General features: G+C 41.8%; 1 protein-coding gene across 1 annotated transcript in view; it reads left to right on the top strand.

Annotated features, from left to right (window-relative positions):
* Positions 1 to 12594: 12594 nt before the first annotated feature.
* Positions 12595 to 18605, top strand: part of tgfbr1b (transforming growth factor, beta receptor 1 b) — an 81091-nt gene continuing 75080 nt past the window's right edge. The window contains exon 1 of the mRNA XM_084341170.1: positions 12595 to 12679. Coding sequence (XP_084197296.1) covers positions 12616 to 12679 — 64 coding nt within the window. The 5' untranslated portion in view covers positions 12595 to 12615. The remainder of the gene's footprint in view (positions 12680 to 18605) is intronic.

Genomic DNA, 18605 nt, shown 5'->3' with positions numbered 1-18605 from the left:
CTCTTCTCACAACAGTAGGTTTTATGTTGTTTTCCAGTTTCATTCCCTGAGAAATGAATTTAATCTTATAGCGATAGAGATAGGCTGTCCCTATACTTGCAGTACACAACTGCCTATTGATTTTGAAAATGCAACAGCAAATGGGGAGACTTTAAAGGTTCAATATGTAAGATTTTAGTTGAAATCAAACAAACATTCACTAGAATTATTACCAAAATGTAACAAACAACAGTTCCAACAAAGCTCCTGTGCTAGTGTGCCAGTCCGGACAGCTGGCTGCACTCCTAACTGAGTTAACTAGCTAATGGCAGCATTTAGTGGTTATTCAAGTGAGATGCTGCCCTGTGTTTAGCCCTGAGTATGAATTTTACATGCAGCCACTTCTTACATTTTGCACCTTCAACACTTGAACAACCAGTGGTGCAACTTCATCACTCAGTCAGTCGGTCATTCAGTTTGCCAGGGACTGACTGCCAACCAGCCAAAAACGGGAGAATCAATCAAAACAAAAAAGGCTGCTGTCCCCAGTGAAGCTTACTGGCAGATACACAAAACCATAACTTTAATTTTATTGATTAATTGAAATGCAACAGCATGCAACCACAATCATGACCTCTCTGACACCTGACCAACATACAAAAGAACTTTGGAGTTCTGACAAAACAGTTTACAATACACTCTGGGTATAAGCAAGCACCAGTAGATGGCAAAGAGGCCCCGAAGAGCTCCTCAGCCCATATACCCCAGATGATCTGTAGCTGGCCCACCCAGCAATAGCCCAAAGGAGGCATAGATCCTAGAACACAAGAGCACACAGCACATATCAACACATTTTAACAGTTACACATTCACCCATAGGGGATGTGAAAGCTTGTAGATGTACGCACATACATACAGACATGTACTAGGTAGATGTGGATTTAAATTAAGTTTTCTTACTGGAATAAAACTCAGAATTCTGATTTCACTTGAAAGCTTCACTCCTCAGACTGTGAGACTCCTGAACTCATCGTCATTGTGAAATATTTTTTTTCTTGTGTATAAAAGGTCTAGAACTTACATTGCGTTGTATAACTCTGTGTTGTACAAAAACTATTAAATGAAGCTCGAACCTCAAACCTTGATATACTCAAGTTAAGTACAAGTTCCTGAAATAAATAAATGTAGTCAGCTACTATCCACCACTGCAGTGGTTGCCTGTGTTTTATGTCATAAAAGTAAGCTTCTTTTAAGATCAATAAGTAACAATAGTGACAAATGTTGGTGACAAGCTAAAGTTAACATGCTGATGATACAACCTTCTTTAGTAATGTCCTATTTTGTCACCATGCCTACAAATGTTTTCTAGACTGAAATTCCCCAAGCTCACTTAAGCATTCATATGACATAAAACTATAATAAGCCACATGTAAAAATATAATTATTTATGCCCTACCATGTAATTCACTAGACAGGTGGAAGTTGGAATCAAAGCAACTCTTTTTAGCTAGCATACTTCCCCCTGCCCTACTCACTGCTAATTCCTTTAACATTACAGTGTCTGAGAGCCATGCATAATGTAAGTGGATATATCCTCTAGTGTAGGCAGACTGATTACCCCCGCTGCAGTCTCATCTGCTAAAAGAGGCATTAGGCATGATATGCCACTTTTAGCTTTAGAGGGAAAAAGACATCTGGAGAATACCAAGGTGCTTTTAGTATGCCCTCCATCTAAAGACTGTTAATATTCATCTTCAAAATCAGCACAGAGATTCCTCAGCAGGTCATTTAGCGGGTTTTTAAACCTCCCACCTCCCAGCAAGGTTATAAGTCATGACAAGAAGTATGGAAGATGATTCCATATATCAGTTTTTCTTCAAAGCAAAGCTGCAAAGGCAGCACACAAGGAACATGATCTGATAGGCAAGCTCCTTGCCAGGGAATTAATGCTGTGCCATAAAAAGGTGCTAAATGCTCCTCCTGAGGGCTACCTCAGTACAGGACCCTTTTGCTGCCCGGTAGAATGTTACACAACACTGTTAGTTTGGATGAAATACTGCAGGCGCTACTGTATCTGATCAGTGCGGTGGTTAAAGAAACAAGGCAACAAACACAGTGCTGCATAATGAACTATAATAATACAGGAGAGGATTAGGGCCACTGCAAATGTCTTGAGTTCAGACTTTTTTTCTGTCTTCTCAGAATTTTAAGATTAAAGGCAGAATTCTGAAAAAAGTATTTTTTATTTACACTGGCCCGTGTGTCTGTGTCTGTAATTTATTATGTATAAATGTGGAAAAGGCCAGCAGTGCTAAAGAAAATGTCAAGAGGCTTCCAGTGATGTTACAGTTAATCCACTGGGGACTTTGAATCAAAAAAATGAATGGAAATTCAAACATTAGTTTTCTATGTACCTTGTCATGAACCAAAGTGTCAATCTGTTGATGACGGTTCATGGTAATCCAGGTCATGGTAATTCTAAGTGCGATATTTCGTAGACAACTGGACTTCTTTCAGTGTCTTGAAGACGTTTCACCTCTCATCGAAGAGGCTTCTTCAGTTCTAACTAACTGGAGGAGAGTTGCAGGCTTTTAAACTCTGTGTGGGAGTGTCCTTACAGAGTCATTAAGGACACGTGTGAGCTCTGAGATTCAGAGTCGTTAGGGCCACTTGTGGGTCATTGACTTTACCGGCCTACAAAGTGTCAATCGTGTCACCGAAAAAATAGGTTTATATGCAACTAATTAGCCACAGTAAATACATTTTGGAGGAGATGTAATGCCCCCTGGATTATCTTCTGTTAACATTATGAGGAAATGTTGCTACAGTACAGGGCAAACTGCAGAGTGTTAATACTGAATAAATTGAGGTGAAAGAATAAAGAAAAGCAGCAGGTTGATTAACAAGCTTTACTGCATTTTTCCCTTTGTCGTGAGTTTTACAATTGTGTTTGCACTTCTTAAATGATAATCTCACTATCTAAAAGTAAGGTCAGCAAAAATTAGCCTACTGATGCCTTCATCTGTCTGTGTGTGTTGCGTGACCAAGAGTGTCAAATCAAATCAAATCAAATCAAATTTTATCTGTATAGCCCAAATTCACAAATCACAGTTTGCCTCAGAGGGCTTTACAATCTGTACAGAGACGACACCCTCTGTCCTTCGACCCTCGATTCGAGTGAGGAAAAACCCTTTTAACAGGGGAAAAAAAATGCGGAAGAAACCTCAGGAAGTGCCACAGAGGAGAGATCCCTCTCCCAGGACGGACAGACGTGCAATAGATGTCGCATGTACAGAGCAGATCAACGAGATCATGTGTCCATGTGTGTTGACCTGTGGTGGGGACATAAGGGCTCAGATGAAGAGACATTTTTTAAATGGCCAGGGATTTTCAACATATGTGATTTTAGACAATGTCATGGGGGGATCAGTGTGAGTCAGAGTAGAAAGTGGCATAACCTAGACTAGAACAGTGTCAACAATACAAAGATATTCAATGAAATGCACAATAATGTTGTCTGGCCAAGTAACAGTCACCCTTTTGCATTCAATACCATGTCAATCAAACATTGTAGAAAGCATGTCAGTCAGTCGTTTTCATTTGTCAGTTAACATTTGTTGGTGGAAGCTATTTTTCAGAATATTTTAACAAATGATGAATTCAAAAAGTTAAAATAATGGTGGGGACATGTCCCCAGCGTCCCCAGTGAGCTTTGTAGCTCACAGCAGTTACTCGAGTCTCTCCAACCAACTGACAGAAAAATTCCACCCTCACACACATTTTTCATCAACTCTCTGTGATGTGGTCTGCATCACTGGGGCTATTACGTCGTTGGTGCGGCTTGTGTAGTTGATGAAATGTCCTAACACAGATTTATGACATGACACATTCTCACCAGCTGCTGGAATGAAGTTTGATGGCAGAACATTTCAAGTATCCGAAACATCAGTTGTAAATGTCACATTTTGGTGTCAGTACTGGGGAACTGACACCTCCATTTTTCCACTGACAATCACGCACACATATTCTCTCAAAGCTTGCCTTTTTTCAGTAAAGTGCATGGTCGCAATGACAGAGGTTCTTCACAACACACAGATTAGTTAATTGGTGAACATACTGTAAATTCATACTGAAAGAAGGCACTCATTAAAGCAGCAGACGAGTCAGGCTGAGACAAAGTGAAAACACAAAATACTGCATTACTACACATAATGAATTCCACTGAGCATTACAAAGTGGTGCTATTTAAGTCGGTGGACGTTGCAGTACATACATTCATACGTTTTAGTTCTTTATTGTCATATTTGCGTGACAGTTACACTGAGTCATTACCCCTGCCAAGGAGGTTGTGTTTTCATCCCTGTCTGTTTGTTGGTTGGTTCGTCAGCGGAATTGCACAAAAACTACTGAACAGATTTCCATGACACTTGGATGCAGGAATGGCCCAGAATAGACTGTAGTAACCTTTGGTGTGGATCTGGTTAAAGGGACGGATCCAGGAGATTTTCTCACTTTCTTTAATGTCTGATATTTCCCTTAATTTCTCAGGGAATAATGCATTGATCTTGATGAGAAAAATCAGGAGTATTTAGGTGACTGGTGAGTAAAACAATTTCACTCAGATCCAAAAAAAAAAATTGTATCGAGCAGATTAAAATATGTTTTTTTATATATTGGATTAGGCCTGATTGAATTAAAGGGGACTGTTGGGCCTTGGCGGGGATATGCGCTCTACTGAGTACCATTGTAGTTCTAAATTTGATGGCAGCAACATGTAACAAACAAGTTGGGGCAACAAAAGAATGGGAAAGTTGTTGAAAGCTCCAAAAACACCTATTTGGAACATTCCACAGCTAATCAGGTTCATTAGTATCAGCTGAGAATATCAGGATTGGGTATGAAACGGGAATCCTCAAAAGGCTCAGGTGTTCAAAAGTAACGATGGGTCAGCTTTCACCACTTTGACAAACACGTGATTGTAGAAAGGATATCAGCACATGTGCTCAGGAACACTTTATAACACTGTCTTCAGGAAACACAGTTAATTTGCAAATGATTGTATTATTTTTTTAATCGTTTTTACATTGTACACAGTGTACAATGTGTATATACACACCGTGCATCAGTGACATCATATATCACCAAATATGGGGATGATGTGGTGACAAGAACACATGAAACACCACCAGTGCAAGACCAAAAGCTGGCATCAAGGAGGCACAGAGAAGACGTACGTAGAGACTGGAGAGGGACCTCTACACCAGCAACACTTAAGATATGTGGCGGGAGATTGAAAATGTTACAAGCTACAAAAGCAGGAGCGCCCCCATCATGTGTAAGGCCACACTAACCCCACTCTGTTGTGCCTCAAGACAGCCACCATCATTCCTGCACCTAAAAAGTCTGCTTTGTCTACTCTAAATGACTACTGCCCTGTTGCTCTCACCCCCATCCTGATGTGCTTTGAGAAACTGCTTCTCCTGCACATCAAAGACAGCATCCCTGTCAGCCTGGACCCTCACCAGTATGCTTTCAGAACCAACAGACCCACGAGGATGCCATATCTACTGCCCTTCACTCAGTCTTGGAGAATAACAACAGCTACATCAGGATGCTGTTTGTTGACTTCAGCTCAGCATTCAACACAATCTCACCATGAAGCTGATTAGAAAACTAAACACTCTGGGCTTCATTACAACACTCTGTACTTGGATATTGGGCTTCCTCACTAGCAGACCCCAGAGATTTTGGTTTGGCAGTCACACCTCCTCTACATCAGTGCTCAACACCGGAGCCCTCCAGGGCTGTATGCTAACTGAAAGACAAAACCCACCTCAGCCACAATCTGTTCACTCTGCTGCCACCTGACAAAAGTTAGAGAAGAATCCCCTGCTGTACCACCAGACTACAGAGCAGCTTCATTCCTCAAGCTGTGAGACTCCTCATATAATCCTCTGTACTCCATTCTGTGAATGTAGCATAAAAGGACTCAAACCTTTGTAAAACAATGAGTAAATTGACCTTGTCTGTTTAAAGTTTTATCAGGTGACGGTGTTATTTCTCAAAATTCAACTGTCAAGAACCTTTTGAAACTTTTGATTCTGCCCTCTCTTTCGATCAGCACATCAAAGAAATTACCAAGATTGTTTTTTTCCACCTGTGCAACATAGCTAAAATTAGGTCCTTCCTGTCCATGGCTGACGCAGAGATCCTGATTCATGCCTTTGTTTCGTCTAGGCTGGATTATTGCAATGCCTTATTTTCGAGTCTTCCGCGTGAGAGCACTAAATGTCTTCAGATGGTTCAGAATGCTGCAGCTAAAGTCTTAACACGTACAAGAAAAGTTTATCATATTACACCAATCCTAGCCTCACTGCAGTCTGATCTTATATTCATATAATTAAATAACTTTAATTACTGCTTGATTTCGATTGCTAGCTTCTTCAGTGGGTCGATCTCAGTCTCAATGAGTTAACTATAGTATTAGAATTCACATTGTCCTGCCGACGAGAAACAATCTATTTATTCTGATTAACATTGCATTCTCTAACTTTTGCTTTTGTTTTCTGTCCCCACAAGCTGCAAGCTGTGTCGCTCTCTCACTCTCTATAGCTTCCTCCTCCTCCTCTTTCTCCTCCTCCTCTCTTTTCATTCAGGCAGGAAAAGCAGACATAACTGGACAATATCTGAGAGAACTCCCTCTATCCTTCCCAGGCCTGTCTAAAGTGTTGAGTCAGATAATGTGCCTTGCTGAAAGTACATATCTGTGTGAGAAACTGTTCTTGCCTGTAAACTTTAATGAATGTAAGTACAGGTCCAGGCTGACTGATGCCCATCTTGAAGCTGTATTTGGGGTTTTAACTGTGACCTCCGTCAGGGTAAGTGTTGCTCAGCTGTGTGAGCAGAGGTGCTGCCAAGTGTCTGGCAAGAAATAAAGTACTAATCTATTCAGGGATTTTATTTGTTAGTTCAGTGCAAGGTTTAAATAAGTTATTTAAGATATAAGGAAAAAAAAGTTTACAAACTAAAAAATAGAAAATAAAATAAAATGCATAGAAACTGCTGTTTGCATTTTTTATTATGCATGAAGAAAATATGAGTACAAATGCAAGTGAAATAAAGTACAAATGTATTCAGGGATAGTATTTCTTAGTTTAGTGCAAGGTTTACTTTAAATAAGTTTTAATATGGACAAAAGTTTTGCACTATCTGTTAAAAAAAATAAAAAAATAATACAAAATGGTGTTTGCATTTTAGTATTATTCTGTTAATGATAGAAATAACACTACATTTTCAGAAATATTGCGCTTTCTCGTAGTACTGGAAGGTTGAAATGACCCTCCTACAAGAGAACAATACCAGCAGGTCATTTTGTGAGGTTCTGGCAGTGCTCCTCCTGTTCCTCCTAGCACAAAGGAGCAGATACTGGTCCTGCTGCTGGGTTGATGCCCTTCTAGGACCCTGTATGCGACCGCACGTATAGATGTGGCATCCTGGAGGAGCTGGACCACCTGATTGGACTGCAGGTACCACCTCCTGCTACCAGTAGTGACAAGGACACTACCAGAACACAAAACTAGAGAAGAATCAGTCAGAAAGGATAAAGAGAGAGCAGTTGTCTGTGACCACCACATACAAAACCATTCCCTTTTTGGGGGTTGTCTTGCTTGAGCTTCTCCATTGCACCTGTTGTCACTTTCATTTGCACCAAAGCAGGTGACATAGGGGTGGTGCTGTCTTGAACAATTTAGAAATCTTAAGTCTAGACGAGATTATTCCAATAGTAATGAGGGAAATGCTATATTAAATGTAAATGTCCAAAATAAAGTTACATTATTAATTACCTGTATCTCCACTGACTGCAAAAATATTCCACAACTGTTCAAATGTCTAGCCCACTAGAAGAACACTCTGCTCTGGCAGTGAGGTGGGTGTTTCATGTATTTCTTGCAGTGTTTGGAAAGAGCTGGTGTCAGAGTCTTTTGTAGGGTCGGGTCTGAGTCTAAAATAAAAGCAGAAATGTGGTATGACTGGCAGAGCTCCATCCACACCACCAGATATCAGGGTGGGGTCCCAGAACGATCCCCGGACACGGCACAGTACGTACCCTTTTTTTCTTTAGTTCAACACTACATGACAGCCACATGTGTATGTGCTTGCATGTGTGTTTTTGTTTGTGTGTGTGTGTGTGTGTGTGTGTGTGTGTGTAGATTGGGGGTGACTGGTGCAACTGGGGACAAAAGCTGTGTCCTCAATTTGGAAAACATTGATTTGTGGGTCAGTGGTTATGGTTAGGTTAACGTGAGGGTTAGAGTTATCATCCAGCCCTCTGGTAAAGCCACAGTGATTATTGTCAGGGTCCAGCAAATGAATGTATCCCTAAAAATGACAAAGTAAGATTGTGTGTGTGTGTGTGTGTGTGTGTGTGTGTGTGTGTGTGTGTGTGTGTGGTGTAAAAAGAAGACAGGTTGGAAACAGCTCAAAATGATGACCATACAGTTGCATGGAGGACAGGTGGACAAAAGATTTCTGAAGTGTTTAAACTGTTTGACACGTCAGCTCCTTGTACACAGGTGTTCTGTATAACGACACACACACACCCACCCACCCACACACACACACACACACACACACACACACACACACACACACACACACACACACACACACACACACACTGTTTAAAGAGGGTGAGACAGGCTGTGAAACACATTGTTCATTCGCGCTCACAACAGTCACTTCCAGGTAGACAACTACAGTTGATTTGCACTGTGAAGATCATTTTCAGCCCTGTTTGTGACATTTAAAGATTAATAGATAACTTGTTGGCCCATCTGATGGTTCTACTATGTTTATTTTATGTAGACTGCTGTCATGCTTTACTAGTGTCCTTTACCAAACCAAGTTCAACCACAGCTGGAAGGACTAGCTTGACTGTTAGTTTTCTTTAGTCTGTGACCCAACAGGTAAAACAGGTCTCCATAAGGAAACATTAAATTGTTGTTATTAATGAGATATGGAAGTGTCAAACATGCATTTGAGCTGAATTAGATGTGTACAATATGAATTCATTGGAAAGAACATTATGATTGGCTCTATACCAGCGTTGTTTGGTCCAGTGTAATAAAGCAAAGCCAGCGTAATGAGGAGTCTTCTTACAGCAGTATTGCGAGATCTTTGTTTAAAAGGGTTTTAGAGTGATCCACTGACCTGACTGCAACATAATCATTTAGGTCTTAAATGCATTTTCATTACTATTTATTCATGTTTACAACCAAGAGGCATTTATAATTCATGACGTGTACTCTCCAAACCTTTTTTCCCCCTTTTTAAGCATTTCCTTTTTAATCATATAGTTGCATTCTCAGTGTTTGATGATTTCAACTGATAGCCTGATCCATCAAGAGAATACTGTCCACCTTAATAAAGATATTTAATCAAAGATCAATCAAAAACAAAGTAAAAGCAGTTTATTTTGATTGCAATATGCTAATTATTCAACACAATTATAAATGTCTTATTTCAATTGATCATGCAACACATTTCAACTGAATGAAACTGTGCACACAAAGAAAGAAACACAAATAATGATTTTTCGAATAATTGAAAAATGGTAAATAAAACCCATTGAAATGTCTGATGCTGTCAATAAAAACACAGAAATGAACGCAGATAAAACAGCATGAGACAGTGGTGCTCTCCTTTTTTTTCCCAACAGCAGTTAAAGTGATGATGGACTTCACTTGTACTTGTACTTATAAATCAACATCACATCCTCTGTCTTTGATGTGGAATTTCTCCAGCTCTCATCATCCCCCTGTCATTTCAGTGTATGTATTAATTTTTCATTGAATATGTCTATGTCTCTAGCCTGAGCATATAGTGGATCAAAAATGCTCTTCATGTGAAAGACCAGCTCCAGGCCTGGTCCTGAGCAGGGACATATCTAAGGAGCTTAAAACACACAAGGCAAAGAGGTACTTGAATGAATGAGCAGCAACATCTCATCAAAGAAGACCTCTTGAGGAGTCAGTGTTCTCAGTCAGACAAAGGTCAGCTGCATATTCATTTAAAGAAAAGTACGTGTCTGTTCAGAGCTGGGTAGATATGGAAATCCCTACATGGTGATATCAGGATCACTGTGATCCAACCTGCTAATATTTTGAAATACTCTGACAAAGTAAGTGAGGTCATTTGATTGTTGACAGAGAAAGGAGATATTTTATTATCCGGATCTTTCTGAAGTTTTGAATTAGCAGTCCCTGGGGACCATGAATATCTTCAAGCATTCAAGGTGAGAATGACTGGGTGGTTGGACTGAGTGGAGAAGCTAGTTCAATCTAGCTGAACTTTGCTGGCTTGGCGCGGGGCTGCTGCTCAGAGTTGTTCTGTTTACTTGTCTTCGTCCTCTGTGACTCACCGGTACCAAGTGTTTCACAAGAAGCCACTTGCAGAGAAGGGACCAGGTTTGGACTTGAAATGGAACAGACTCAAAACAGGCAACAGTAAGTAATAATCAGTATGTAATATACAGTGCAATAAAATATTGCAGATGTGTTCGTTCCCTGTTGGATTGTCTTGCATAGGAAATAATGACTGAATAGTCTGTGAATGCATTCTGGGCCAGATTCACTACTGACTGCTACACTGTTGTTGACTCACACACTCAGCCAGTTGAGGGTTTCAGTAAGTTGAGCCGAGGTTTTAGAGTAATGGAACAGCACTTAAGATGGGAATAGATTCATCTGAATGAGAGTGCCAAAGGGAAGTAAATGAGGACATATTAAAATGACAAATGAAGTCATCTGATCTTTCTTCTGTCCTTCCCAATGATGGAGAAACCTTTGACCTTCCCACTCCAGACAGGACCACAGAGGGGGTGAAATGTATTTGCTGAGGGTATAATTGCCTCCCTCACTGAATCGCCAATCAATGATTTTTTTCTGAAAAACATTTTCTATCTCTGTCCTTCACTTCTTTTGCAACAATCTTTTTTGCAACATCATTCAGTATTCACAGCTACATCGTCACTGACCTTTACTTACTTACTGTTGCTTGCTTGTAATTTTGTGATTAAAAATCTGAGATTTTTCCAATGCTCCACACATAGCAAGTCACTGTGGATGAATGTGTCAGCTAAATGCCAAAATTGCAAATGCAAATGAGACAGGTACAGGCAAAAAAACATGAACTGCATTTGATTACTGCTAAGAGCAGGTGGTGCCTCTGAATGTGTAAGGTCATGTGTGTTTCAGGGGGATGGGGTGCCAGAGGAATATAATATTTCAGATTCTAAATATCCTACTTATGTTGTCTTTTCACATCATGTGTTTCATCTAAACTCTGTTTGTTTAACCGGCCCGATAATTCTCATTCTTTTCATCTTTTTGGTATAACTGCAATAAATATGCATGAGAGTCTACCAGTCTCTCTCTCTCTCTCTCTCTCTCTCTCTGTGTGTGTGTGTGTGTGTGTGTGTGTGTGTGTGTGCGTTTGGGGCCGTGCAGGGCTCAGTTGGACATCAAATAATAGGCCATCATCAATCTCTGTCACACTCTCCAGGGACTAGGGAGGGTGTGTGTGTATGTTTGTGTGAGTGTGTGCATCGAAAGGAGGGGAACAGGGGCCAGGTCAAGTGTGTGTGTGTGTGTGTGTGTGTGTGTGTGTGTGTGTGTGTGTGTGTGTGTGTGTGTGTGTGTGTGTGTGCGTGCGTGCGCACGTGTGTGTGTGGGTGGGGGTATCGACTCAAGAGATGAAGCAAATGTGGAGGAGACAAAGGAAGGGTTATGGGCTTTACAACAATGCACGAGGCATATGTCTGTGTGTGTGTGGCTGTGTGTGTTAGGTGCCATGATTGTGCGAGGCATCTGTCTTTGTGTGTGCATGTGTGTGTGTGTGAGTGTGTGAAGACTGACATATGGATGATGCACACAGTTGTAGCCACAGCACGTCATTGAGGATATCTTATCTGGGAAGAGTGGCAGCAGTAAGAATGGTATCTGTGTTTGCTGATGTTATTTGTATTATATGTTCCCTCAGTCAGGGCCGTGCTGACACATTCCTTCTGTCTGACCAAATCACGAGTGTTACCTTCCTCTCTGCCCGTCCTTATCTGGCACAAAAGAGTTTTCCCCTCACAAAGAGTCCGTGGAGAGCTCTATCTAGATCTATAGGATAATCACATGCACCTTTATCATTGACCATATTGGGGTTTTCCTCTGTGTTCAGGGCAGGCTGATATGCAGTAAATCTCTTACTGAAATAGTTAAATGATGAACATTGTATTGCACTGAGGAGTTATCAGTTGTGTTTATAAGGTTGTTATTCAGAGGATTACACTTGAACTACTGGTAGTTGTTCATAAAACATCTCCTGTCATTATAGAAGTAATATGAGTGGAACCTGATAAATGTATCATTTGTCATTATAGTGAATAGCAACAGTGTTTGTTTACGGCAGTGGTATAGTTGTTCAAGTGGGGCGGAGTGTGGCAGGTCTTTTCACCAATCAGTGTTGCCTTTCCCCATAGCAAGCGCTAGAGAGGCGGGACTTACGGATGTATTAGCCAATCCTGGTCTCCCTTGCTCAGCACCGGGAGAAGTTAGCAGTCGGCAGCCAGTCTGGTCCGTAGCCACGATGGATGCAATACCATGCCTTCTGCTCGTCCTCTTGTTCTGGACAAGGATACAAGAAAATACCGGTAAGTGTCCTTAAATGGACAACACGGACTTGTGTTTTCTGTTTCTTGCGTTTTCCTGTAAAGTTAAACTCTAGTGTCCGGCCAGTGTCGCTAGAAAAGCTCTTTGTTCAAGAAGCCCGAAGAAGCAGAGTGTGTGTAACTAAGATGGCGCAGGGTCGGTGGCCAGCCTTCTGCTGCCTGTCTCAGGAATGTTTATTGTCTGGGAAAAAAGGAGCAAGGAGCTAAAAGTCACAGTGGGCTTACAAGAGCCGACGGCTGTAGCTCAGGAACCCAGCTGGCCTCTCCCCGGCCAGGTTCGGTCTCAGCTTTGGGTTTGTGCTTTCCCAACAAAGAGCAGCGGAGTGTGTCTGGAGGAACAGTCCTCAGGATCGCAAACACAAAGTTGGCAGCATCACTGAGAGGATGTTTGCTTTGAGTCCAGCACTGGTTGTTCATTTACCTTGTGCTTGTCCTCTCGCAGGGTTTTTGGGGCACATAGCGTTAGTTGAACTGCACAAGTTTGTGTTGTGTTGGGGCTGAATGGCTCTGTTGTGTTTCAGGTGGCCGTTATGTCTCGGTGCTGTACAGTTTCACCTCATCTTTGGACCACACGTAGTATTTTCTTGTCCCAGGTGCGATCACAATGGCGTCCCTGCTCAGAAATGTTTTTGGGAGATGTTGGAAGTAAAGCGGGGAACTAAATTCATGACTTCTCTGTCTCTTGCTAATGTTTGTAGAGTCTGTTACATTATTGTCCATCCCGTCTGCCTTGTTGCCTCATTAGTTAGTAAGTTAATCAGCTGTAATAAGTGTTAACTGGTGTTTTAACTTTTCTATTTAGCGCCATTAGCTTTGTGACAGATACACTTCTTCTCTGCACCGTCGTGGTAGCCTGCTAGCTCTTAGCTGCTGCCAGTAATAATGTTATAACTATGACAGAGTTTCGACATTTGTCGTTTTCGTGTCCAGTTGTACCTAAACGACGGGTTTGTGTCAGGACATGAGTTTTGTGAGTGATGAGTGATGATACTGGTCTGATTCGTTCACACTGACTGCAGAGGGATGATCGCCCCGTGGACTCGACGGTTAAACGACCTGCTGTCAAACGATGAGAAACGTTTCTTCTTCTTTCTCTTAGTAAAACATTACAACGCAGCGGCTCCACCAGCACCATTCACACTGGACTTTGAATCCAGCTTTGCAGTCATACTTTGAGCTCACTGCGTGTTGTTGCAGAGGAGGAGGCTGCAGGTGAACTGTTTAGAGAAAACCTACTCGGCGTCTTTCATTCATGCCAGATAAACGTGAACCTCCTACATATGCTCGGTAGAGTCTTGTGTCATGTGTAATGTGTAATGAGGGGTTTATGGTCGCCGATAAGCAGTATTGAATTTCCCCACAAGATTTGTGAATTGGATTCGGCATTTATAGCTCCTCATTAGAGAATGGCACTGATACACCGCTCACCGCCGCTGCTACATGCTCGCCCTCTCTGTGCTGAGGTTTTATTTTCATTTTGTAGCGGAACTGTGTTTTTTCTTTGTTTCAGCGGTCAGCATATTGCAAAAGGAGAAGGCTTCTCTCATCCAAACAGCCGATGGTGTTTTTTCCTATTGACTCGCAGACTCACGCGTTTCCTTTGTGTGACATTCCTTTGTGTGGAGGGAGAGAGAGCCTCACCATGAGTGCAGGAGCATGCTTTTCAAACAGCATACATAAAAATCTCATCAGAACCGAGGCATGCCAAAAGCAGGATCGTGTCCTCAAATACCCCACCACTGCCTCAGATGCAGGCTGGTTATTAAATTGATATGTTGGCTTGGGGACACACAAGAAGGGTGGGAATTCCGTTTTCTTTGTCCAGCAATAGGATTGTCATGGCGTGGGTTTTCCATCAGAAAAGCAGCCAATATTATAGATGCAGATAATCTGACCCACAGATAAGAAAAGAAGTATCGGTGCAGCCGCGTACGTTTCAGCTCAGATGTGACTTATATGAATAACAAGGCTATATATGTTATATAATCTTTAAAGGGCAGATGCGATTTAACCAGAAAGCACCTCCATTCACACCTTTCCATGTCACGTTGTTGTTCAGTGTTCAGGACCACACCCCTGCAGCTCACACACACTTGCTTTAGCAGCATTCAGATACAGCAGTGTACAACACACAAAAGCATCCGCACACATCCGAGTGCTGGCAGTGGGCTGAATTAGGTGGTGTCACTATTACTCTTCTCCTCCTCGCAGCCCGAGTCATCCTCCTGCCTAATAGGCTCTGTCCTCATGCTCTGTCACTTGGTTCTTCATCTCACCCCCTCAGCCCTCCCATCCCCAGTTCAGTTTGTCTGCTCTGAGTCTTGTGCTTCGCCCCATGCCCCCTATAGGCATATTAAGTAAATGGGACACATTTAGCTGGAGTGGCAGTAGAATGAATGAGTGTTGTGTCAGCACACTCAGTCGATGCAAGCCACTGTTAAGGAAGACTCCAAATCAATCCTGACCGTCCCTGATAACGGAGAATATAGAGAATCAGTGTAGGATGCTATCTCAGCTTCTTTTGACCCAGAGTTGCTTCTGGTCTTGAAATTACTTAAAATCTAGAGAGGTATTTCCTACAGTGCGTCCCATGTCTATACTGACAAGTATACAATATGTTCTAGGACTGCAACTAACAACAATTTTCATTTTCGATGTATCTGTTCGCTTTATAAATATATCAGTTGTTTGGCATATAAAATGGTGAAATATCCCCAACAGTGTTTCCCAGAGCCCAAGATGACATCCTCTAATATCTTGTTTTGCCCACAACCCAAGTATATCATTTTACTGTCATAGAGGAGTAGAGAAACCAGAAAAAAACCCACATACGAGCATGGAGGTTTTTTTTACTGATAATTCCCTTATCAAAATATTTGGCATTGACTTAATAGTTGGCAACTAATCAATTAATTGATTGCTGCAGCTCTACTATGAACTAGGGAAGTGACACTGTTTTGGCAGTTTGAACACAAGACATTAACAGGAAATGAAAGTGTAAATGCTGAAACTGCAACAAACTGCTTCATTGGAACACTTTCAAGTTTCATGAAAATCCATTCAGTAGTTTTTGTGTAATCCTGCTGACATACCAACCAACAAACGGACACAGTGAAAACCTCCTCCTCCTCGTTGGAGGTAACGATAGACTTAAGGCCTAAATGTGCTCATATAGAGCTTAAATTCTAAAGACACACCAGATTAAAGAACTCCATACTCAGAAATCAAGCAATTTTAGGCTGCGCACCTTATCTTAATTTCCTCATGTCTACTGCCACTCAAAGCAGGTTACAACTAGTTTGGGGAATTGTAGCCATCAATTTAATGTTACAGTGAGAAACTTTAAATTGATGTAGTAAATTGATTGAATGCTCCAGGGATGTTACCATCCTCTGAAATTGCAAAAAGTATTTTTCAAATTGATGATGCATATGCACTAGAAGGGTTCTATAGGCCCAGTGTAGTTGAAACCAGAGTGTTCACTTCTTCAGAAAAATAAATCAGGAAGGAATATTTTTCAGCAGGGCAATAGTCATGGGATCTTTCATCAAAGCCACTGAGGGAGCTCCACTCCTCTTTTCTGTAGGCTTCACCAGAAATGTTGTGGTGTTTTTATCTTGAAACTGATACTGTAAAAATTCCACCGAGACTGTAGACAGTCGATATTTTGCTCTGACTTTCATGTGCACCCCCCCAGCTGCTGGGGGCCTTTTGTGTCTGTTGTGCATTTCTATGAAATGTTTGTGTAGTGTTGTTTTTCTGGGTGCTGTGTGCTGCCGCTGTCAGTACTAGCAGCAGAGGAATGCCAGGCATGCGGGTGACCCTGAACGCCCGTTGTCCAGGCCCAAGGAACCATGACTAATTTGAGAGGTTGTAGCAATGCCAGTGGCCATCAGATTCAAAGGCACCAATGCGTTAATGAATGCCCCCCCCCCCCCCCCCCCCCCACTCTGTTCTCCTTCATGGGGAGGCCAGCAAATCACAAGCTCTACTGCTGATTCTGTGTTTGTCAGTTATGCTTGTACATGTCCGCTGGGAGTAAGAATTAGAACAACTTAGAAATCCAAGTAGTAGTCTCCCCATCACCTTTTGTTATATAAATAAATACATACATATGTATTTTTTGTACCTTTGATGGCTTTATTTGACCATGACATGGGGAATGACATGCAGCAAAGGGCCTCTGTACATGGGCGCACGTTTTATCAACTGAGCATCTGCCTTTTGTTGTTTTTTTCTTCCAAATATTAGAGATACCTCCAGACTGCTAGTTTGAAGTCCTACCCTGTTTAACAGCTGAACTGAACTGTATTTTCTGGTTGTAGGCCTTTTTGTATGCATGAGGTAACCCATTCTTCACACAAAGAAACTGGTATACACTGTCTTTGCCATATGTACTGAATGCATCATTACTCTGCTGAAAGTACAAGCCAAGACCCCCCTCTCCTCCTCCTGCTCCACAGTAAAGTGATGTATTGTTTTTCTAGTGTCAGTGAGATTGCTTTGAATTGAACACGGAGGTGAGGCAGCAACCAGTGAAGCTCTTCCTTTCCTGACTTGGCTTTGTGTCAGATAGAGGACCTGCATCTTCAACATAAAGCCTCCACCCAAACCTCCTCTACCAAGCCACAACACATCATATTATTCTATTTGCTTCATCGAGAGAAACGTAGAGACTCGCACTGAATGTCAATATATATGTGAATCTGACACAGTTTCAGTTAAGTGGCTGTATTTTGAAAAGCGCTCAACATCAGCAGTTTAGTAGTTGCTGGACTGAGCTATGATATGTCAGTCCACCACTGCACTTAAAGGAATAGTTCACTCTAAAACAAAATTCAGTCATTATCGACTCACCCACATGCTGGTGATAAGTCTGGTGTAGTTTCTTATTCCTCAAAGTGCAGCTGGAGACTCGCGGGGGTACTCTCCGGCAACGATAATCCATTCAACGAGCTTAAGTGGCGCCCGGGAGAAAATGTCCATAAAACTACACAAAAACTTCGTAATATTCCTCCATACTGCTCGTCCGCTGCAATCCAAGTGTCCTGAAGTGGCGACATCCAGAGTTTACTCGAAACGACGTCATTTAGTACATTTTTCTAGCCTAAACAGTCACTATGCTATGTTTACACGGAGGCACGCTCCGCGTTCACGCGAGTCTCCCTCGCAGCCGATTGCACTACGGAAGCCGCGCCGGACAAGATGAACGAGACTCGCGATAGATACACACCGGTATTTACTTCCTGCTGTGAGCCACCGTGTGACAAACAAACACAAGGGGGATCTGCTGCACTGGCGATTTGAAACTCACAGCAGCATGTAAATACCGGTGTGTATCTATCGCGAGTCTCGTTCATCTTGTTCGGCGGACACTTGGATTGCAGCGGACGAGCAGTATGGAGGAATATTACGAAGTTTTTGTGTAGTTTTATGGACATTTTCTCCCGGGTGCCACTTAAGCTCGTTGTATGGATTATCGTTGCTGGAGAGTTAAAGGTGCAATCTCAAATAAAGCCTAGAGAGAAACTAATAAGCTGAAGTCTAAATAAGATGACTAGAGCTGAACTCATGTCTGATTCTGTTTTCACAACAGCAGGTTAGCCATGTGTGGAGGACGCTTGTCATTAATTATGTAGTCTATTGAAACTATCAAAGTGCACCAGGTGCACTTACAAGCTTGTATGAAACAATGGCTTAAGTATCAGTAATCGGTGTGACAGCCATGCAAAGGTTAGAAGGGTGCAGCCCTGTATCTGAAATAATTATATTCAAAGTATGGATCAACTGATATGTTCTTTTCAGGGCCAATGCGATTATTAGTAATCAAGAAGACTGATCACTGATAATTGGAGCCAATATACATTTGCAGTAAAAGTAAAAATCTTGGAGACAAAAATGTAGAAAA

Source organism: Pagrus pagrus, assembly GCF_965226575.1.
Source record: "Pagrus pagrus genome assembly, chromosome: 20".
Lineage (NCBI taxonomy): Eukaryota > Metazoa > Chordata > Actinopteri > Spariformes > Sparidae > Pagrus > Pagrus pagrus.
Note: the sequence above shows the minus strand (reverse complement) of the source record. Positions and strands in the feature narration are given on the sequence as shown.